Source organism: Netta rufina (assembly GCF_964035555.1).
Source record: "Netta rufina genome assembly, chromosome: 34".
NCBI classification, from domain to species: domain Eukaryota; kingdom Metazoa; phylum Chordata; class Aves; order Anseriformes; family Anatidae; genus Netta; species Netta rufina.
In genome coordinates this window covers 805953-829461 of record NC_140158.1, presented here as the reverse complement: position 1 = coordinate 829461, position 23509 = coordinate 805953, and the positions used below count along the sequence as shown (strand labels likewise).

Below are 23509 nucleotides of genomic sequence, written 5' to 3'. Positions count from 1 at the left end.
AAGGTGATGGTGCAGCCCATCGTATCCTTCCTGCGGCTGGGGGGTGCCGGGGAGGTGGGTGGGGGGCGGCTCGGACCTCAGGGGGCTCGGATCTGGGGCCCTGGGGGCTCGGCCCGGGCCTTGAGGCCTTGTCCCGGGGCCCTGAGGCCTCGTTGTGGGGTTTGGGGCCTTGCCCCAAGCCCGGAACTGTTGTCCCCGTGCTGAGCCCTTAACGCAGCGCCCCAGAACCTCATCTTCCGCTACCTGCAGAACGTGAGTACTGCGGGGAGGGGGTGGGGATGGGGATTTGGGGGTGTGGGGGGAGTGGGGAGGGTCTGGGGATTCCCCTTGGTGAGTTTTCGGCTCCTGGCCGTGTCCCGGGACGAGTTTGTGGGGGATGGAGAACTGTGAGGCGTGCTGGTGGGCACAAGGAGCCCAGCGTTTCCCCCTCGTGTAGCCGGGAATGCAGGGGTTTTCCCTTGTGACTGGAAACGTGTTCTTCACCGAACGTGTAGTATTCACCCGATGGTATAACGCTCAAATGTCAGATTGCTCATTGAAACTGCCCCTGAGAGTTGCTCCTCGGAGCGTTTGGGAGCTGTCGTGGCTGTGGCTAGCAGGTATTTCTGAACACATGAGAGAACAAAAGTGCTCAGTGTTTGTGGCCCGACTTACTCTCCTCCTTCGTTCTGCAGAGGTCGAGGATCCAGGTGTGGCTCTATGAGCAGGTGAACATGCGGATAGAAGGCTGCATCATCGTGAGTATCCGCACGTCCCCATGTTTCATCTTTCATTTTGCCTCATTCACAATCGTGTTTTTTGGTCAAGAAAAGTTATCACAAGGAAAAAAAGATTTGTACTTCTCTGCCCTTCCCCTCGCCCTGCCCTTCCCTCCCGCTCCTGAGCCCTTCCTCAGGCCTTGCTGGGCCCTCTGTCCGGCTGTCTGTCCGTCCATCCGACCCTCTGGCCATCTGTCCCACCACCCTGCCCCGTCCCTGCCCTCTCCTTAAGGAAGCAAAGAGTCCCCAGGCTGCCTTCTTGGGGGGGGGAAGAGGGGAGGTTCTGCTGAGAAAAAAATGAAAGATTTCCCCCTTAACGGGCGCCTTGCGAGTTATTTCAAGTTCCAACTTTCTGCCTTCCTTCCGTAGCAGTGCCTCTAAGGGGTGCGCTGTAAGGCAGCCCTCATCTGGCGCGTTGCTCCTCCGTTCCCCCAAGGAACTGCCTTCAGGATCTGACTGACTCTGGATGCACCCGGTTGTCGCCTTAATTTCTCCTTTAGCTTGCTGAAAACAAGCCGGTTGGGTGACCTTTTGCGTTTCTCGCTTAAAATTTAGATCGAGGAGGTCTGTGTTTCCTTACGCTGATGTCCACGCTGAAGGTGCAGAAGGGTTCCGTGCTGTTGCTTGGGTCAGCCTTGTTGCCAGGTTCGGAATGTTTATCCTACCAGTGCTTCGGTGCTGTTGGGCTGCACTCAGAGTGTGAGCTCTGGGCGTTATTTCTCAAATACTGCGTTATTTGAGCGTACAGACCCGAGATATTCTGCGGAGAGGTGATTTAAGGCACGTCAGAACCACCGCTGTGGCGTGTGCCAGCGTCGGACGCCCGTTCGAGTGATTGGGCGGAGCAGGTGAATTGAATTTGGTGCTGGGTGGCGAGGTGGTGTTGGGGGAAGAGCTAGGCTAAGGAGAGCTTCCTCTTGCTCTGCCCCTTCCCATCTCAAATGGCCGCTTCCTGGGGAGATGGGTTCGTTGGGAGGTTAACTACAACGTTACAGTGAGGATGAGGAATCATCTTTAGTCCTGTAGGTATTTGCTGCCAGGCCGCAGCGTTGATTTCAGAAATTGTATTTAAAAAAGGGAAAAGAAAGGAAAGATGTATTCTTTACCATACTCTCTTTTCTCGGAGAGTAGATGGAGGAGCTTCAGCAGTGCCCTTCCTCCGGAAACGATTCCCAGTGTCTGCTCAGACACTGAGGAGGAAAATGGAGGAGAGCCACCCGATAGAAATAAAGGAAAGAAGGGGTCATGGATTAAGGGAAAAGCACTACTTAAAAAATTGGTGCTCTCTAAAAACGGGTTAAGGGTTTGGGACCTGCAGGTGCTGCCTACAGCTGTGTGCGTTGCAGTCGTGCCTGTTGCCACTGAGCAAAACGGGGAGAGCTGCTTTGTCGAACGCGGCGTGTTAAAGCACGTGCCACTGCCTGGAAGAAAAGCACGGACTTCCCTCGTGTGGGACTTCTTCCCTAGCGATCTGTGGTTTACCTGATGGTTTCCCATAAGCTGTGAATGTTTAAAAGAAAAAAAAAAAAAAAAAAAAAAAAAACCAACACCAACGTTGAGAGTGGTGAAGCAGATCCTCACCTGGGGACTCAGAATCAGCAATGACATCACCATGCGAAGCATTGTGTGCGCTTCGGGTCGGGGCTGCTGCGAGCCTCGCAGCGGGGAGGGAGAGCGGATCCGGGGTGCCTCTGTGTCAGCCCTCTGCCCTGGTGGCTTCGTGAGCACTGAGAGTTTGACTCCTGTGTTCCCAGCTTTCGCTTGCGCACCTGTGGTGTGGCAGACCCAGCGAGCTGCTTCCTCAGCTGGAGGAGGAAGAGGAGTGACCTCAACATTGCCGAGGTAAAGCACAATTATGGAAAATATTTGGCAAAGATGTGGGTTGTACCAGTGCGGCTGCTGCAGCTGCAGCAGATCCTGGAGCATTGGAGAAGATAGAGAGGGGTTTCTTCGTGAAAAGAATGCTGTTAAAAGTGTTTTCATGCCAGAATTTAGGATAAACGCCTCTGTTGTTTGACATCCTCTTTTGACCGGGCACATTGGCATTACAGCGGACCTGGCACGCTGTTTGTATTAAAAAAAAAAAGGTGTTTTAGTCAGGGCAGGCCAGAAACCTGCCTTGGCACTTGCACATCGCAGCAATGCTTACAGACCCTGCATCCTGGCCTGGCAGCCAGGATCTAAATCCGATGGTGCTGTTGGTAAACTGAAGCTCAGGAAGCGCTTCTGGGTTTTTCTGTCCTTCCATGTGAATTTTTACCCTGTGAAGATGGTGTATGAAGCTATTTTCGTAACAACAAATAGGTTTAAAAGCAGTTTCAGTTTAACATCTACATGCTTGGGTGTTATTAACAGAGCTTTGTATACTGAGCTGGTGCTTGGTAGGAGAAAAAACATAAATCTTACCTGGGAAACCTGGAGCCCCTCAGCTACATACTGCTATGAGGAAACTCAGATGTAAGAACACACTTAAATAACACCTCACCAGAGCTGTTGTGCTCCTGACCAGCAAAGGCACCTTTTTCCAACACTGTCGTACTGGAAGTTGATGCAGCTGGTTCCATCCGTAAAGTGTGACTGTACAGTGCTGTAAAAGAAATATTTTTTCACAGCTTTGGAGAAAGTGAAGCAGAGAAAACCACACATAACCACTGATACCTGGACCCCAAACTGCCACAGACTGACAGTGATACCCACTGGATATCTCCTGATACCCTGCTGCCTTCTGACTGCTCCAGCAGAAGTCCCGTTTTAATTAGCCAGCAGGTCCCTCTGAGGGAGGGACTTTGCTAAAACTCCTGCCGTAGGTAGTATCCTACGGGAGCCAAGTTGCTAAACTGATGTGTGGTTTTCCCTTAACCCCCTCACCCCTGACTTTCCAGCTCCTGACGACACTGCCAACGTGTGCAGTGTCACCGTGTGCCAACTAGGTGCCAGCTGCCATGGTTTATATATTGTAAAATTAGTGATTTGGGACTCGTGAGCACTGAGAAGAGATTAGCAATTGCTTAAGAGCTTTCCTTGTGTCGCTCTGGGGAAGGGAGATGGGTGAAACATCTTAGGCTTGAAAGTGATTCCCTGCAGAGTGACGTGCTCAGATCTGCACAACAGATCTGTCGTTTGGTCACCTTATTAGATCCCTGCTTGAGAGGTTGCTTGCAAGAATCGATTCCTCTTCACCTTGATGTGTCAAGCTAAAGACAAATCTGTGCCGAAGCACTGTCTGATCAGACGAGTGCCTCAGTTCAGGATTGTTCTTTGACAGCTACAGAAACAGCAGGACGATCAGCGCCTTCAGGAACAGATGAATTTGATCTTGAGGCTGTCATAAAACAGGTCCCTGAAGTTTGAAGACTCTTCAAATAGTTTGGGCCAGCAAGGAGCAGCTGTACGTGGCGGCTGCGGTAACTCGGGGCTCCGAGTCTCAGAGAGCGTGGTGAAAGGTGACCCCCAGCTGGCTGCTGGAGGAAGCTGAGGCAGCGTTCAGCTCTAACCTTTGCCTTCTTGGCTGGCATCTTTGCACTCCTGCTGTCAGTCGGTGTTGAGTGTCCGTCCCCCCCGCCTCAGACCGTGCCCTCAGATGTAGGCAGCGTTTAGCAGCTAGAATTCCCTCAAATAGAAAGAGTACAAATGATGCGTTTTCTGCTTTTGCTTTGGAACTCTTAGCTTGAGGTTTTCCTGCAGGCCATGAGGTTTCTTGCAGCAGCAGGGATGAGTTCTGTTAGCAAGAGGCTGTTCTGTGCTTCGACTGTGGGAAGATGAATGGTTACGTGTGCACCGTTAAATATAACTTGACACCTAGCACACCGCACTTGCAGCCTGTGGGGTGCTTTAACAAGCAGGTAAATCAGCAGAGGCTGTTTTGCAGCCGGGGTGATGCTGGGTGATTAAAAAGCAGGGGCAGAACAAGGAGTTTCTAGTGTTTGTTCTTGCTTGTCATCCGACTCTCCACTTCCACTGTTCTTTAAAAAAAAAAAAAAAAAAAAACAAACAAACAACAAAAAAAAACAAGGGGTAAGCATCTTAATATCTTTATTATAAATGGAAGGCACAAAACAGGCCAGCAACAGAGACTGTCCAAGAGAAATGCTTTGTGCTTTATAAACAAACAAGGCAGTACCCTTAGGTGGGTGTGATAATCCTCCTCTAATGCGTTTTTGGGGTGCAAAAATGGATTTGTTCCTTTCTTGCTCTTCTCTGCAGGACAAAGGCAGAATAGGCAACTGCAAAGTTAGACCAGGGAGGTCAGTTTGTTCCATACTGAGAAAGACAAGCTTGTAAAACAAACTAGACAGATTTTCTTTGTACTATTCATCTTCCTTCAGCAAAGGCAAAGCTTATGACACTTGTTGGTGTGTATTTCCAGACCCCCAGCTACTGGCACTGTAGCGCATCTCTAATTCTTTGGTACAAAAGGTTCAAAATCTCTTAATGCAAAAATTTTACCAGCACCCTGGAGCAAAAAAAAAAAGAAATCGAAAAATCTTACCGACTTCTATTACAGACCTGCTGAGTGCACCAGAGTTACTCACTTTTATTCAGGCTTTCAGGGGCAACTTCAGTTGGTTTAGCGCTTGGATTGCTATGTTGGCAGATGTCAGTTTAAAAAAAAAAAAAAAAGCTTTTGAGGTCCTTTTTAAAATGAGACTGCTTTTTTGGAATTTGGAATACTGCAAGGTATTGTTGGTTTTGCTTTCTTCCCATTCCTTAGACCAGATCCATTCAGATTCTGAACAGCGTTCCTGGTCTGTTCAGGAAAATGGAAGGCAACAAGCAAAATGATGAGCTCCTTGGTCAGTCAAAAGAGCTAAATCTGGAGAGAGTTTTGAGTCAAACTTCCATGCTAAGGAGCACCAGTAATTGTTAGAAGTAGCTGCAGAGGAACCTGCATGGCACTGGGTGTGTTTCTGAAGGTGCTAAAGGTCCGAAGTGACGACTCCTATCCATACTAAAGAAGAGAAGGAAACCTTGCACTTAACTACTGTTTTTATTCCCTTTGTCCAGCAGTCAAAAGCAGTAACTAATATGAGAACCCAACTTTTCCTCTTTTTATTTTAGATTTGGGAAAATTCCCTGCCAAAAAAATATTTCCTGGAAAATTCACTAGTGTTTGTGTGAGTAAAAGCTTCCAACCTTTTATTATGAATTTGTAAGAACTATTTCATCCACTTTTGTCCAGAAGAGTCAGAAATAATTTGCACAGAAATGTGCAGCGTTTTAATGAAAGGATTCAGAATCACTCTAATTTGAACTTTATCTGGTCTGGTTGCAGGTTTTGTGACATTTAGTGTCTTTAAAAAAAAAAATAATCAAAATTTCTAGCTTCATATCAGAAAAAAGAAAAAAAAATGCTTGTGGCTAAATAAAATCTGTTGCAGCTCTGCTCATCGAAAAATCATTGGCTGTTAAATTGGACCTAAGTCGTCTTCTCTAACCTTTCATGATCCTGCAGCAATGGATGGTGATGGATATATGGATTGGGGAACAGCACGTGATGGCAAACCTGTGGTATTTGCTACAGCGCAGAAAGAAAAACCAAATTGCTTCCAAAAAATCAAACTAATTCAAAATCCTTGGTATCATGCAGCCATGCCACTGGCAAAGTGAGCATTCCCCTGCCTCTCAAAGCTTGCTGTACCCTTGATCTGCTGTCTTGCTGCTGTTAATTGATTGCAACTCTACGTGTCTGATCAGGGCTACGAGTTGTTCTCGATATGGAGATCATACAACATATACTGTGCACGCTTGTGTGTATAGATATGTTTATCCTGTATGCATGTACATCCGTATGCATATTTGTGTGCTGGCCCCCAGATCCCTCATGTTACAAAGCATCGGCCTCGAAGGCATACTCATCAAAATCTTTTGTAGAGCCTCCATTTTTTTCTAGTTCCCTCAAAATGAGAGAATTTTTATGCGCTCTCTGTGTCGAAAAGGCAAAAATTCTGATTTTCACTGTCGCTCTCGCTAACTTTCTCTCACTCCCTCCTCGTGTGTGTATAAACACAGATGTGTGTATGCGTATGCACATCTGTGGCTTTAGATGCACTGGTATGTTTTTTGCTGTACAGGTAATAAAGACGGGGAAAGGTTTTTGTGTTTTCTTAATAGGTGAAGAAATCTTGAAGACCAGAGATTGGAATATGCTGAATTTTAAATTAAAAAAAAAAAAAAAAAAAAAAAAGTTAAATTGTCCGGCTGTGGAAGATAGAGCCTCATTTTTGCAGCCACTTTGAATCACGAGTTCATCTCTAAATGCGCTGGTTTTTTTTTTTGGTTTTTGTTTTGTTTTGCTTTTTGGTTTTTATTTTTTTGAAGAGCTAACTAACCCTGGCTGCGTCCAGTCTGAGAGAGCATTCAAATGGACTTGCTTCCTCTATTAGTTATAAGCTGTTTAAAAGCGCATCCTGTGTTTGAATTGTGGATGAGAGGTTCCCTTGGCAAAGTGAGGAGGAAAATTCTTCCTACCCCTTTATTATTAATTCACGGATTCAGTCTTGGTTCGGCCTACAGGAGCAGTTAACTGGAAGCCTTTGAAGATCGATAACTTTGCTGAGGTTGTCCAGGTAGGTGAAATCGAAGACCCACAGTGCCTGGAACGTGCTGTTTAATGTGTCCTAACTGTGTTCTAGAGAAGTTATTTGTAGCCATAGTTGATTATTGACTTGCATGTATCATCAGGTGGTTTTTTAAGGAGTGACTCCGTTTTCAGGCTTCCAGATGTGCTCCAAGTCATATTATTGAGGATGTGGAAGAGAACGCTTGCTGACAAAGCTCCTGGCAGCTTTACAGAACTTTAATATTTAGTTAGTTCATGTAACAGCTGATTTCAAGGCTTTGCTCTCTTCGAGAGACTGATAACTTGATTTGATTAACTGAAGAAAGCTGGAAAAATGTTCGTTCCTCATTATTTTTCACTTGTTACTTTCTTTCGGGTTACTTTTAAAAAGAAGATTTCACCGATCACAAGCCAGTAGAAGACTTTCAGCCCAAGCAAGGGTGAAGACAGCTCTCTCCAAGAGCAGAGGAAGTCCCAGTGGAGAGAACCCAAGCTTGTTAGCAGAACTCGTCGGCATGTCTAAACAAGGAGACGACTGCTACTTCTATTTCTATTCTACCTGTACCAAGGTATGGCTGGTTTTCCTTTGCCTTGCTTTTTTTTCCCCTTTTTTTTTTCAGGAAGGAGTAGATTAGGAGGAGGAAGCACACTGGTCTTTGGTTAACTTGAGAACCAGATAGATTCTGAATTCAGTTGTAGCAACATGAGGCAGCAGCATGGCCATTTTTGAGGCTGTACTCTATTTTCCTTGTTGGTTTCCTTTTGGTTCCAGGGAGACAAATGTGCCTACCGCCACTGCAAAGCTGCTCTGGGCAATGAGACGGTCTGCAAGCTGTGGCAGGAGGGTCGTTGTTTCAGAAATGTCTGCCGATTCAGACACATGGAAATTGACGTGAGTGCCTAATGATGTGTTCTCAAAATAAATCAACAAAAGCATTTTTCAGTGCCGTAGGTGTACTGATTGTGCTTTTGCAGGATAGATTCGTTTGCTTCAAAATCATACTGGTTTCTGTTACCAAGAGGGGGGGTGGGAGGAAGCAGAGGGAAATAAAATCAATGCCTTAGGTATGTCTTAGCAAGATATTTTTTTTTTTTATTAGATGCTGACAGTTTTCTCAAGAGATGCAGAATAGCTGTTAAATAGACTGCTCAAACCTGCTGGAGCAGGGGGGTAATAAACAGGCTGTTCTATCCTCATGGGAGCAGGCTTGATAATGAACTATCAGGTCTCTTCTGACCCACAGTCCTTCAGATAACGCTGTTGTAGCTGCCTGGGGTAGGAAGTGGGGAAAGTTAAAGGTGCAGCAGAACTAAGTGTCCAAGAAGTAGTTCTAGACAGGGTTAGCCTAGGCAATTTCAGATGTTCTTTTTCCCTCTGAATAATCCTAGTATAATCCTAGGTGTATTAGTTTAACCCACCCTCAACGGATGTCTGAGAGTGCCTGTCTTCTCAAACTGAATGATGACCAATCTAAATGTGCATAGTGGTTACAGCTTATGCAAACTTTGTGAATATGCCCAGAAATACTACACTTAACTGAGAAACTGACCTTTGGAATGATGTTTCAGCACTGTGTTGTGACAGCTGTCACGATCTGGAGCTGTGCATCTCTTTGCAAGCCTCAGGTGCATGTTATCACAAGCTTTTCTTTCTTTCTGTCTTCAGAAAAAGCGCAGTGAGATTCCTTGCTACTGGGAGAACCAGCCGGGAGGCTGTCAGAAAGCCAACTGTGCTTTTCATCATGCAAAGGGACGTTACATCGATGGACAATTCTTACCACCAAGCAAGAGTGAGTTTAGGTCCTTTTTCTTTAAGCGCTGAAGAATTAATTTTGAGTAGTACTTAGTGGGTGCCAATCCTGTAGGGGGCATCAGGTAACTGTTCATTTGTGAGTGCAGGAAAAGGTCTGCAGTCATAGGTGTACTGCACCGAGTGTACTGCTGGTGTTTGTTTTCTGCTTTCGTGCTCAGCTTCTCTTTGCTTAGTGTGATGTTTGCCTCGCAGTTTGCTTCCTGTTGTTTCCTCTTTTGCTGGGTGGTAGGGAGATGTGTTGTTGTTCGAAGGGAAGTCATTGTTCACGGCGTAAGCAGTGATGGGATGGGCAAAAGGAGATGCTGAACTCGTTGTCTGTGCGGGTTATCTGCCTTTGCTACCATCTCTTTGCATTGTGGTCAAAGTTTTAAACTGCCATATTACCGATGATCCTCCTCTTCCTCTAGCTACACTGCCAAGTCCGCCTGAGTCCGCGGACAATGATTTGAAAGTGGCTCAGATGTCACTGCAGCAAAACAAACTTTCTGTCCAGTCAAATCCCTCTCCACAGCTAAGGGGGTGACGAAAGTGGAAAACTCTGAAAATGTCCCAAGCCCTACACACCCTCCAGTTGTAATCAATGCTGCAGATGATGATGAAGGTGATGATGGTGAGCATGTTTTGGTTCTTGGAACGAATTTGTGCTGTAAATGATTGTGTAAATCTTTGGTTCTTGAAGGAATCTGTGCTGTAAATGAATGTGTTAAATCTTTGGTTCTTGAAGGAATCTGTGCTGTAAATGAATGTATAAATCACAGATGACCTGAGGTCTGACTAGCAATAGGGCAGGCAGTCTGGCCAGGTCACTGGTGGCTTTGTCTGGCAGTCGGTGGACAGAACCTGAAACGTTGGAGGAAAGCTTAGAACCACTCCTGGCTGTAGCTGGTCTGTTGTGTAAAGTTCTATGTGAAACTAGGAAGGAAATTTCTTTTTTCTGTCTGAAGAGCAATGTGTTGTGTAGTAGTTAAAGCTGCAGAGAGAATCTAGAGTCCTAGATGTTTTGTCCTAGTGTATTCTACTTAGGAGTTCATCAGGTCAGTGTAGCTGTTTAAAAACAAACAAACAAAACAAACAAACAAACAAACAAAAAAAACACAAAACAGCAACAAAGTTTTTTATATGAACCATGGGCTGAAGTGTCACTGCATGAGCTACGTAATCATGACCAATCTGGTCTATGCATAACTGAATCGATTTTTCCCCTTCAGACCAACTTTCTGAGGAAGGAGAAGAAACTAAAACTCCCGTCCAGCATCCAGCTGCGGAAGGCAAAAATGGATTACGGGTGATTTCCACTTGGAAAGGCAGTTCTACTACTACTAAACAAGGTATGCCAGCACCTTAGTAGGATAAATCAGAAGAACTTGACAGTTAACTCAAAAGCAGTGTGGTGTAAAAACACAACAAAATGTAGGGGTGCTGAATGGAGTCGGTTATTCCATGATCTCATTTCTGCCATTAATACCATCATGTGCCCATTGGGTCAGAAAGGTGAACTCCTTTTCTTTACTTTTGGAGAACAAAACAGGGCCACAGCATGGAGTTTAAATGGCTGCACGTGCAGCCTTGCAACCACTGTTGATAAGCCATATCTAACGATAGAGGGATCTAATATCGTGTAAATGGATTAAAATTAAAACTACATTTTGAACCCTGAAGGATGAAAGGAGGGGCAAAATGCCATTGGTTCTATGGCTCTTTCACTTGTGAGGAGTGTTGACAGGCTTCATTCTAAATACTTCAGAAAGTTCCTGAGCGCTAAGAAGCCTGAGGACCTGTGGTCCTCAGTGAGTGCCTCTAAGCCTGTCTCATGAACTGTTTCTCTCATGAACTGTTTCCTGTTTTCAGAGGGCAATCTGAATTTTGGAATAAAAACACTTGAGGAAATCAAATGGCAGAAGATGAAGGAAAAAAATAAGAGACACGGTGGTGAGTTAATATTCCCTACTTTCTTATCCTGTTCACGGCAGGTGATGGTGACTGGGAGCTGCTTGAGGGACAGACTTCCATTTTTAGCTGGGGGCATAAAGCAACCTGATTCTCAGCCAGCTGGTATTCTAAATGGGAGTTCAAAGGGCAACCAGAGGCAAATTAGTCACCTCTCTTCTTTACATGCTCTGCTTGCTGTATTTTTGACAGTAACAAATCATTTAAAGTTTTTTGTTCTTTGTGATAGTTTTTTATGTTGGGTAAACTTCCTTATGTTTTGGTTGCTCTGAACAGAAGGTTCTTCAAGATCTTCTCTTCGTCCCGTTGATTCTATGATTTTTCCTGCTCCAGAAAAGGAAAATGTCCGGACAGTGGTGAGAACTGTGACACTGTCTTCCAAGAAAGGTAATAATGAATGCTTTTGTTTTGATTTCCTTACTCCTAAACTGGAGGGTTAAGCAATACTTAAAACAATTCACCCATGTTAGCCTTCTGGTGCTGCCTTCTGTTCAAAACGTGCTTTTATGCTTAAAGTCCCTGGTTGTACTGGAAAGATTTGGTGCTCAGGTTAAGTGCAGCGGCAGGAGAAAAAAAAAAAAAAAGTGTCAGTATGCAAATAGGGGGGTAACTGAAAAACAGAAGAGTAACGAGAAGAGCGAGCTGTAGAAGCCAGTGCTATACAAGAAGCAATTTCTGAAGCATTAAAGAGGCTGACAGTGGCAGGTGTGGACACAGTATGACAGGAGTTTGTATATAAATTGTTTAGAGCTGTGCAAATGCCTTTTAAAAGGAAAAAAGTGTGGAAGTACTTTTACTCGTAGACATTCACCTTAGAAAGGAATATTTCTCAGCATTTGTACCTAAGAATATTCTGCTTGCTTATGCAGCTTTGTTCTGCACAAAGTATAGGTGTCAAGCAGGCTCAGATTCACTCTCTACTATCTCAGCTGGAATTTGAAGCAAGCACTGAGACTATTAATATTTTTTTTCTATGTTAATTATAGTTAAAATATGAGTTTATGTGGTTTAGCTGTCAAAAGAGTGTCTGACTGGGGTTTTTTGGACATGGGCTAACAGGATACCATTTCTGTTGGCTACTGGTTTCTGTGAAATAGAAAAAAAAAATTCCCTTTTGTTTTAGGGGAGGAACCTGTGGTTCGAGTAGATCTTGCTGATAGACAAGGAAAACGGAAAGCCTCTGCAGGTAAGAACTTTTTACGAGCTGTTACGTAGGTGCTGCCTTCTATATATGACTGCATTAAAGAGTATTTGTGATGTATGAAAGGAAAATACATTGCAGTGGAGATCTGTGTTGACGGCAGAAATGGCAAATAAATAAATAAATAAATCATTTAGCAGCTGAAAGGCAATTCTATGAAAATATGCTTGAAAAAGAGAAGCTTATTGTTGACTGTTCTCAAACCTTCCTGCAAAGAAAAGTTCTTACAATATTCCTTGTTTTCTCTGAAGATGATGTAAGCAGCCTTCCAGTGAAGCGCAGCCTTGCTGAAAGGCTGGGGAAGAAGGTAGAGGCTCCGGGAAATGCTGACAAAGCACCCAAGAGAGAGACAGGTACTAAACGGGCATCTGGATTGGATTCCTGGGTTTTGTATTTAGTCTTTCTGTTTGTCCTTTTCCAGTGATGTTTCTTTTTGCATGTTGGCTGAGGTCGTAATCACTGGGATTCAAAGTCACCTTTCCTGTCTTGTTTTGAAATGTGAACCTGAAGTTGACATTATGCAGCCTCCCTAATTCGTTCTTTTTCTGTTTTGCAGTTCGAGTTCCCAAGTCTCTGAAGGACAGGCTGGGATTACCTCCTAAACAGACCAGTACTGAGAGAGGTAACAGCTAGATATTAAATGTGCTTTCTCCTCCTTCCTTTCCATGAACTTGGAGTGCTTTCATACATCCCTAAAAACTAATTTAAACGAAAACAAAGAACTGACGCCTCTTGCTTGAGTGCTGAAGCTCTTCTGACAGCCACTATCAGAACTCTGGCTCTAGGTGTGTGTTTATTTTCTACTTGTGCCTTGTCAAGGTTTTTAGCTGCTTCTGTGAAGCGTTACGTACAATTAGAATAGAACCACTGCCAGGAGCAGGAATTTGAAATGCAGACTAAAAAAGTAATAAAGTAAAGCAGCATTTCTGTGTAGCAGTTCTCTCTGGATAGGGCTGGTCTTCAAAATACAAGTGGCTCAGAGGAAGAGGAGAATGTTGTTCTAAGGATATTGTTCTAAGATGCATTATTGGGAACAGTCAAGATGAGTTTTCCTTAGTGCTCTGACAAATTTTGGAGACTTAAAATATTGCTGGACTCTCTTTAAATGTTGGTGCTTCTCCTCATTTCTTGATGATGACAGGGAAGGCTGCTAAGCCGATGGGAGAGATCCATGTGAAAACACTGGAGGAAATCCGTCGTGAGAAAGCTCTTCAGAGACGCGAAACTCAAGCCAAAGCCGAGGCTGAAGGGCATGGTAAAAGTGAAGATTCCAGCGCAGGGGCAAGAGCTGCTCGTGCAGGTCGCATCCAAACTTTCTCTGAAGCCTTGTCTGAAAAAAAGAATAATCGCTTGGTAGAAGAGAAGAAAAAAGCAGGAGAATGCCATAGCAAGAGCAAAATTCAGGGTGAGTCCAAGAAGCAGCTCGCTCTGTCCGGGCCCAGCAAAGGGCAGGCGAAGGAGCCGGCAGGAAAAGTCAAGCCAGAAGGAGAAGTACGTGTTAAAACCTTGGAAGAAATAAAGCGTGAGAAAGCTCTGCGGATGCAGCAGAGTGAAGGAGATGTGCCAGCTCCCTCAGCACTACCCGGACCTGCCCCAGCAGAGCAGAAATCTTTATGGAGCACAAAACTAACAGGTAATAAGATGCTTTAATGCCTGCCCCAGTGAGGTGCTTCCCATATTGAGCAAGTTCAGTTTGCTCAGGATCTGCTTCATGGATAAATGCTGAATGGCTTGCACATTGTAGCCTTTCTCTCTCTCTCTCATGGGACACAAGGAAATAAATGCACAAAGGAAACAAGTACCCAGCTTTCTTTATTTCTGCCGTTGACAAAACTTTTTTTTGTCTTTTTTTAAAGCACCTGAAAAAGAAGAAAAGAAGACAGTGGAATTGAACCGGCCTTTTCCTAAACTTTCCTCTGGACCTGATGTACAGGTGAGTCCTCTGTGAAGACACACATACATTCGTACAATTTCTGATAATTCTGACAAGTTTTGTTACTCACCGTGTGCCACCCTCTTGAGTGTGTTCTTACCCTTCAGCACCTGGTAGGAGCTGCAGTGCAGTCTAAATCCTATCGCCAGCAGCATTTCCAGACAGCTCTGTAATCCTCAAACTTGGAATCAGTCTGTTTATACCACAGCAACAAAGAAACCCTGTTAGCACCAGCTGAAATCTACACAGTTAACGTGGAGGGAATTCTTTTTGTTCTTACTGACTTGATCTGTCAGACATGAAGGATTTAATACAGAAGGCCAGAGTTCTGTGTTCAAGGAAATCAATCTGTCAGTGGATACTGTATAGGGGAACTTGTATGACTTTCTGCTGCTTAAAAAGAATGTGATAAATAGATGTACAGCAGAACATCCTATCTGTTTAAAGAAGCTTGCCATAGTGGATATTGCAGATATGTGAGACTGTGTCCATAGTAAAGCATGGCTCTTGCTACAGGCAGAATTTTATGGAGAAAAAAAAAACACAACAGTAACCTGAACGAGATTAATATGCTGTTCCACATCAAGACCATTTTGGAGGGATTGCTGATCAGATTTTCTTAACGAAATCTCCACGGATTTTTTTTTTTTTTTTTTGTCCTATTCATGCACTCCTTTTCTTTCCTTCTAGCCCACTCAGCAGAGCGGAACTCGTAAATGTCCAGAGAAGAGCTTTGAAGAGAGACGGTGGGAGAAGTGGCAACAGAGAGAACAACAAGAGAAGCTTCGGAAGGAGGAAGCTGCTGTCAAATCTACTGCTGGCTTCTTTAATACTGAACCAGCAGGGAAAGTGGCAGCTCAATTTCAGGGCCAGGAAGCTAAAAGTAAGTGTTGAAGGTTAAGAGTTACTTAGGTTGTCTTCTGAAATACAGACAGAAGATGACAATTCTCATGCTGTAACTCTGGCAGGGTGCGTTTTGCCACGCAATGCTACGAAGCAAAGGGTGTACTTTCTTTTTCTTAGTTTGTTTCTTTTCCTGCCAGCCAGATGTTAGGTAAGGAACGGGAGACTAGAAAATGACACTACAAGTGTGGACTTTGTAGAACAGCTTAACTGTGGGACATCACTGCAAGGGAGAGGAAGCTGGTACAACAGTTGCATACACTCTTGTCCTACTATAACTGCTGCTTTTTCCTTTCCTAGCGGGAGCAGGACTTTAAATATAAAAGCCGTCTATATTTGTGAACCTAGCTTGCACTTAGGATTGCTATGTGTCGGAGGTGTCCCTTGTCCTGGATTATTATTTACTGTAGCTCTTCGGTTTCTTTGTTCCTTTGTATGGCTTGTTGGTAGACAGAGTTTACTATGTGGAAAAGATTCCTGAGAATCCAGGCAATGGCGGTGTAATTGTGCTGGCCAAATGCATTTAACTGTGTAGAAGGACTGTGGAAATGATTAAGAGAACCTGGATTTTTCCTGAGGCAGAGCAAGACTGTATCAGTTCTCTCTTCCTTTTACTCTAGCCAACTTTATGACACCTGCGAAGCCTTCGCGTGGGAAAGTCACTTTCCCCAAGAAGAAGGCACTGAAACGTAAGGCACCTGGGAGTTATCCCTCTGCCATAGCAGCTGTGGAACTACAGACTGCCTTTGATGCTGACATGATGGGACCTCCAGCCAGAAAAGCAGCCATGGTAAGGCCAGGGGCTAATGCAGAGATGGATCCCTTGTTAAATTTCTACCCTCCTCTAGGAGAAAAGGTGGAAAACTCAAACGTTCTGCAGGCCTTCTGTTTCCTTTGAAATCCAGTAGCTGTCTCCAGGATGCTTGTAGAACCCTTCTGTATTTATGAGATGAATGGCACTCTTTAACCGGTACTCTGATGCTGTGATTTCTCTGGTGTGGGGGATTTTGTCCATTAATGCCATGTTCTTAAAAGACACAAGATCATGAGTAACCTCCAGGTGAATGTGAACTTTCTTCAGGAGCACCTTGCTTTTGTATTTTGGCCACGGCTCCGCAATGCCAGAGGAGAAGCAGTGTGGAGGAAAAAGCTATTAAGGAATCTTTTACCCATGTGTCATAAATACTGTTTTGCTGCTTTCTAGGGTGTTTCAGACGTGCCGGAGCACGTCCCAGCCATCAGACTTGAAGAAAATCCCCCAAACAGGTGACAACCCCAACTTGCTCTTTTTCTTAATCAGTGTATATCCCCAGGGAAACATAAGTTCTGTCACATGTGGGAAAAAATGAGGGTTCTGAGATAATTAAAGCCCAAATCCATCAAAGGAATAAGTCACCTGAAACCACTTTCTAGCAGCTAGCAGGATTGCTTAATTAGGCTTTCTTGAAATGCTGCAAGTCAGCACAGCTTTCCGGTGACTTCTTGGGTTGTCTGAATACCTGAACGAGGATGAGGTGAAGTTCTACTTCCTCGTGAGGTGATAGATGATGAGTAGTGTCCTCTGCCTTTTGGTCCTCAAGAATGCCACCTCAACTCCAGGTGCCCTGGCTTCACAGATAAACCCCCAGACTGAAAAATGTACCTGGTAACGCATCGGGCTCTAAATGTAGCCCTGGGTTGATTGATAACAATCCCTGTGTAAGATTGAAGCGTAGGAGGGCTTGCCTACAGTTTTAAGAGCCGGTTTGCAGGAAAGGGATTTCCCGTTAAGAAATGGCATATCCTGATTGTTCTTTCTTGCTCTCCCAAGACCTGAAGTGCGTCTTGGAAGCCCGGAAAGATTTGAGGAGCAGATGGAGATGGATCTCGAGACCTCGACCTCAGCTTCTTCCCAGCTAGAAGAGGCACGGACACGCCGGCTGAGTTCCACAGGGAACGCGCCCTTATCTGCGGATGAAGATTTTGAGAAGCTACTTTGGGAAATCTCAGGAGGCAGACTGGAAGCCGAAATCGACTTAGACCCAGGGAAGGACGAGGATGACCTCCTCCTTGAACTCTCCGAGATGATTGACAGTTGAACTGCGTAGTCCTATGGTAGAATTAAAAAAAAAAAAAAAAAAAAAAATTGAAACTGTTCTTCTTGTTGGATACCCCGAGGTGATCCTTTTTCTAACTGAGGCTTTGCAATGAGACTTAAAGCACAGTCCGAAGTGGTAGAAATTGGCAGGATCTGCACTCAGTTGTCCTAAATTTCCCTGCTGGTCAGAGGTAAGGTCTTGTGCATCCGTTCTCTTACCTTCGATATCGAGAGGACAAAGCACTTCTTTTGGCACAGAAAGATCTCCATTGGCACGCCATGGTGGCTGCAAATCGATCTTCTGATGGAGCGATGCTCTGAAGGCTTAAACGTAAAGCTTCTTCCTTCCTCCGCCCTTGGCACAACTCGATGTTGGGCACATTGTGAAGCTTCGGTGTTCTGATTTCTCGGACAGTTGATAGCCAAATCCTGGAGTTACTATGTCAACTCTTGACTTTTACTCATGTATGCCGTTGTTTTGACTGTACCTGTGTCAGATGATGAAGCTGTAGTGGTGGGAGGGAGCAGAACCGTTATTCCAGTGTGTTGTGGACCAAACTTGCTGCCAGGAGTGGGGGTGGGGGTCAGCCCACCCAGCCTTCCTTTCAATTATCAGGGAGGATCAAATAGTGAAAAGCAGCAGCTCTGCCATGCGGCTCCGCTACCCCCACTCCCTTCTCTTGTGCTGTACCAAAGTTCCCCCAGGCTTTGGTTGGTGCTTTTTGCTGGTGTGAGGACTCCGGGGCGAGCAGTCGGGACTCTGCTGCAGTTACGGGGTCGATGAAGGGTTGTTTAAGTGCCTCTTGGTTTTAAAACTTGCTCCCCTGAGCTGCTGGCTCTGCTGCCTGCTACAGCAAATGTTCGGGTGCCATCAGCATCGCGCTTGGGCGTGGGCACTGACTCTGCGGAGGAAGAAGCTGAGATTCGGGTGTATTGTGTACCCTGCCACCAGCCATCGTTTTTTTTCCCCTAGCAGATCAATTTTGAATTATTTTCCGAACTTTTCGCGGCACGGTAGGCTCTTCCCGCTATGATTTGTGAAGCTGTGGGGGCCCTCAGGCATTCGCTGCTGGCAGAGGAAAAGCGCTTGTCGAATTTGTTGTAAATACTTAATGTTTGGACAAAACCACGCGTCTCCGTGTGTGTGTGTGTGTGTGTGCTGTGACGCCCCGGCCCCACCAGGGAAAACCTCCGCCGACGAAACTGCTGCTGGAGCTCACACAGGCCTTCATCGTGCCAAAGGACTTCACGGGGACTTCTGCCAGCTCAGTAATGGGGGAGAAAAAGCAAAATCAGGAGGAGGAGAGCTCAGAGACTGCGCCCACCTGCCCTCGCTTTCCCTTCACCCCAAGCCCTGTTCTACCATCAGCCTTCGCCTCTTCTGCCTGCGGTGCTGGCAGCGGGAGCGGCGAGGCGGCGGCAGCCATGGCGTACCGCGAGCAGGACCAGAAGGTGCAGAAGGTGATTGTGCAGCCCATTGTATCCTTCCTGCGGCTGCGGGGTGCCAGGGAGGTGGGTGGGGGGCGGCTCGGACCTCAGGGGTCTCGGATCTGGGGCCCTGGGGGCTCGGCCTGGGCCTTGAGGCCTTGTCGCGGGGCCCTGAGGCCTCGTTGTGGGGTTTGGGGCCTTGTCCCGAGCCCGGAACTGTTGTCCCCGTGCTGAGCCCTTAACGCAGCGCCCCAGAACCTCATCTTCCGCTACCTGCAGAACGTGAGTACCGCGGGGAGGGGGCGGGGATGGGGATTAGGGAGGTGTGGGGGGAGTGGGGAGGGTCTGGGGATTCCCCTCGGTGAGTTTTCGGCTCCTGGCCGTGTCCCGGGACGGGTTTGTGGGGGATGGAGAGCTGTGCGGCGTGCTGGTGGGCACAAGGAGCCCAGCGTTTCCCCCTCGTGTAGCCGGGCGTGCAGGGGTGATCCCTTGTGACTGGAAACGTGTTCTTCACCGAATGTGTAGTATTCACCCGATGGTATAACGCTCAAATGTCAGATTGCTCATTGAAACTGCCCCTGAGAGTTGCTCCTCGGAGCGTTTGGGAGCTGTCGTGGCTGTGGCTAGCAGGTATTTCTGAACACATGAGAGAACAAAAGTGCTCAGTGTTTGTGGCCCGACTTACTCTCCTCCTTCGTTCTGCAGAGGTGGAGGATCCAGGTGTGGCTCTATGAGCGGGTGAACATGCAGATAGAAGGCTGCATCATCGTGAGTATCCGCACGTCCCCATGTTTCATCTTTCATTTTGCCTCATTCACAATCGTGTTTTTTGATCAAGAAAAGTTATCACAAGGAAAAAAAGATTTGTACTTCTCTGCCCTTCCCCTCGCCCTGCCCTTCCCTCCCGCTCCTGAGCCCTTCGTCAGGCCTTGCTGGGCCCTCTGTCCGGCTGTCTGTCCGTCCATCCGACCCTCTGGCCATCTGTCCCACCACCCTGCCCCGTCCCTGCCCTCTCCCTAAGGAAGGAAAGAGTCCCCGGGCTGCCTTCATGGGGGGGGGGGGGAAGAGGGGAGGTTCTGCTGAGAAAAAACTGAAAGATTTCCCCCTTAATGGGTGCCTTGCGAGTTATTTCGAGTTCCAACCTTCTGCCTTCCTTCCGTAGCAGTGCCTCTAAGGGGTGCGCTGTAAGGCAGCCCTCATCTGGCGCGTTGCTCCTCCGTTCCCCCAAGGAACTGCCTTCAGGATCTGACTAACTCTGGATGCACCCGGTTGTCGCCTTAATTTCTCCCTTAGCTTGCTGAAAACAAGCCGGTTGGGTGACCTTTTGCGTTTCTCGCTTAAAATTTGGATCGAGGAGGTCTGTGTTTCCTTACGCTGATGTCCACGCTGAAGGTGCAGAAGGGTTCCGTGCTGTTGCTTGGGTCAGCCTTGTTGCCAGGTTCGGAATGTTTAGCCTACCGGTGCTTCGGTGCTGTTGGGCTGCACTCAGAGTGTGAGCTCTGGGCGTTATTTCTCAAATACTGCGTTATTTGAGCATACAGACCCGAGATATTCTGCGGAGAGGTGATTTAAGGCACATCAGAACCACCGCTGTGGCGTGTGCCAGCGTCGGACGCCCGTTCGAGTGATCGGGCGGAGCAGGTGAATTGAATTTGGTGCTGGGTGGCGAGGTGGTGTTGGGGGAAGAGCTAGGCTAAGGAGAGCTTCCTCTTGCTCTGCCCCTTCCCATCTCAAATGGCCGCTTCCTGGGGAGGTGGGTTCGTTTGGAGGTTAACTACAACGTTACAGTGAGGATGAGGAATCATCTTTAGTCCTGTAGATATTTGCTGCCAGGCCGCAGCGTTGATTTCAGAAATTGTATTTAAAAAAGGGAAAAGAAAGGAAAGATGTATTCTTTAACATACTCTCTTTTCTCAGAGAGTAGATGGAGGAGCTTCAGCAGTGCCCTTCCTCCGGAAACGATTCCCAGTGTCTGCTCAGACACTGAGGAGGAAAATGGAGGAGAGCCACCCGATAGAAATAAAGGAAAGAAGGGGTCATGGATTAAGGGAAAAGCACTACTTAAAAAATTGGTGCTCTCTAAAAACGGGTTAAGGGTTTGGGACCTGCAGGTGCTGCCTACAGCTGTGTGCATTGCAGTCGTGCCTGTTGCCACTGAGCAAAACGGGGAGAGCTGCTTTGTCGAACGCGGCGTGTTAAAGCACGTGCCACTGCCTGGAAGTAAAGCACGGACTTCCCTCGCGTGGGGCTTCTTCCCTAGCGATCTGTGGTTTACCTGATGGTTTCCCATAAGCTGTGAATGTTTAAAAGAAAAAAAAAAAAAAAACAAAAAAAAACAAAAAAACAACACCAACGTTGAGAGTGGTGAAGCAGATCCTCACCTGGGGACTCAGAATCAGCAATGACATCACCATGCGAAGCATTGTGTGCGCTTCGGGTTGGGGCTGCTGCGAGCCTCGCAGCGGGGAGGGAGAGCAGATCCGGGGTGCCTCTGGGTCAGCCCTCTGCCCTGGTGGCTTCGTGAGCACTGAGAGTTTGACTCCTGTGTTCCCAGCTTTCGCTTCCGCACCTGTGGTGTGGCAGAACCAGCGAGCTGCTTCCTCAGCTGGAGGAGGAAGAGGAGTGACCTCAACATTGCCGAGGTAAAGCACAATTATGAAAAAAAGATTTGGCAAAGATGTGGGTTGTACCAGCGCGGCTGCTGCAGCAGCAGCAGATCCTGGAGCATTGGAGAAGATAGAGAGGGGTTTCTTCGTGAAAAGAATGCTGTTAAAAGTGTTTTCATGCCAGAAATTAGGATAAACGCCTCTGTTGTTTGACATCCTCTATTGACCTGGCACATTGGCATTACAGCGTACCTGGCACGCTGTTTGTATTAAAAAAAAAAAAAGGTATTTTAGTCAGGGCAGGCCAGAAACCTGCCTTGGCACTTGCACATCGCAGCAATGCTTACAGACCCTGCATCCTGGCCTGGCAGCCAGGATCTAAATCCGATGGTGCTGTTGGTAAACTGAAGCTCAGGAAGCGCTTCTGGGTTTTTCTGTCCTTCCATGTGAATTTTTACCCTGTGAAGTTGGTGTATGAAGCTATTTTCGTAACAACAAATAGGTTTAAAAGCAGTTTCAGTTTAACGTCTACATGCTTGGGTGTTATTAACAGAGCTTTGTATACTGAGCTGGTGCTTGGTAGGAGAAAAAACATAAATCTTACCTGGGAAACCTGGACCCCCTCAGCTACATACTGCTATGAGGAAACTCAGATGTAAGAACACACTTAAATAACACCTCACCAGAGCTGTTGTGCTCCTGACCACCAAAGGCACCTTTTTCCAACACCGTCATACTGGAAGTTGATGCAGCCGGTTCCATCCGTAAAGTGTGACTGTACAGTGCTGTAAAAGAAATATTTTTTCACAGCTTTGGAGAAAGTGAAGCAGAGAAAACCACACATAACCACTGATACCTGGACCCCAAACTGCCACAGACTGACAGTGATGCCCACTGGATATCTCCTGATACCCTGCTGCCTTCTGACTGCTCCAGCAGAAGTCCCGTTTTAATTAGCCAGCAGGTCCCTCTGAGGGAGGGACTTTGCTAAAACTCCTGCCGTAGGAAGTGTCCTACGGGAGCCAAGTTGCTAAACTGATGTGTGGTTTTCCCTTAACCCCCTCACCCCTGACTTTCCAGCTCCTGACGACACTGCCAACGTGTGCGGTGTCACCGTGTGCCAACTAGGTGCCAGCTGCCATGGTTTATATATTGTAAAATCAGTGATTTGGGACTCGTGAGCACTGAGAAGAGGTTAGCAATTACTTAAGAGCTTTCCTTGTGTCGCTCTGGGGCAGGGAGATGGGTGAAACATCTTAGGCTTGAAAGTGATTCCCTGCAGAGTGACGTGCTCAGATCTGCACAACAGATCTGTCGTCTGGTCACCTTATTAGATCCCTGCTTGAGAGGTTGCTTGCAAGAATCGATTCCTCTTCACCTTGATGTGTCAAGCTAAAGACAAATCTGTGCCGAAGCACTGTCTGATCAGACGAGTGCCTCAGTTCAGGATTGTTCTTTGACAGCTACAGAAACAACAGGACGATCAGCGCCTTCAGGAACAGATGAATTTGATCTTGAGGCTGTCATAAAACAGGTCCCTGAAGTTTGAAGACTCTTCAAATAGTTTGGGCCAGCAAGGAGCAGCTGTACGTGGCGGCTGCGGTAACTCGGGGCTCAGAGTCTCAGAGAGCATGGTGAAAGGTGACCCCCAGCTGGCTGCTGGAGGAAGCTGAGGCAGCGTTCAGCTCTAACCTTTGCCTTCTTGGCTGGCATCTTTGTACTCCTGCTGTCAGTGGGTGTTGAGTGTCCGTCCCCCCAGGCTCAGAACATGCCCTCAGATGTAGGCAGCGTTTAGCAGCTAGAATTCCCTCAAATAGAAAGAGTACAAATGATGCGTTTTCTGCTTTTGCTTTGGAACTCTTAGCTTGAGGTTTTCCTGCAGGCCATGAGGTTTCTTGCAGCAGCAGGGATGAGTTCTGTTAGCAAGAGGCTGTTCTGTGCTTTGACTGTGGGAAGATGAATGGTTACGTGTGCACCGTTAAATATAACTTGACACCTAGCACACCGCACTTGCAGCCTGTGGGGTGCTTTAACAAGCAGGTAAATCAGCAGAGGCTGCTTTGCAGCCGGGGTGATGCTGGGTGATTAAAAAGCAGGGGCAGAACAAGGAGTTTCTAGTGTTTGTTCTTGCTTGTCATCCGACTCTCCATTTCCACTGTTCTTTAAAAAAAAAAACCAAAAACAAACAAACAACAACAAAAAAAAAAAACAAGGGGTAAGCATCTTAATATCTTTATTATAAATGGAAGGCACAAAACAGGCCAGCAACAGAGACTGTCCAAGA

The 23509-nt window shown here is 46.5% G+C and overlaps 1 protein-coding gene across 1 annotated transcript; it reads left to right on the top strand.

The window, feature by feature from the left end:
• Window positions 1-7832: 7832 nt before the first annotated feature.
• Window positions 7833-22353, top strand: LOC311220567 (zinc finger CCCH domain-containing protein 11A-like; the record flags this gene model as incomplete). The annotated part of the gene is given in 25 exon segments (XM_084304129.1): window positions 7833-7886; window positions 8090-8209; window positions 8984-9107; window positions 9538-9648; window positions 9651-9740; window positions 10339-10458; window positions 10979-11059; window positions 11354-11464; window positions 12201-12263; window positions 12530-12631; window positions 12835-12900; window positions 13420-13911; window positions 14135-14211; window positions 14319-14324; window positions 14902-15094; window positions 15735-15904; window positions 16319-16380; window positions 16925-17187; window positions 18046-18128; window positions 18374-18703; window positions 19325-19387; window positions 19913-19935; window positions 21174-21261; window positions 21597-21713; window positions 22306-22353. Coding segments are annotated over 25 exon segments (3057 nt in total).
• Between the last annotated feature and the right edge of the window lie 1156 nt (window positions 22354-23509).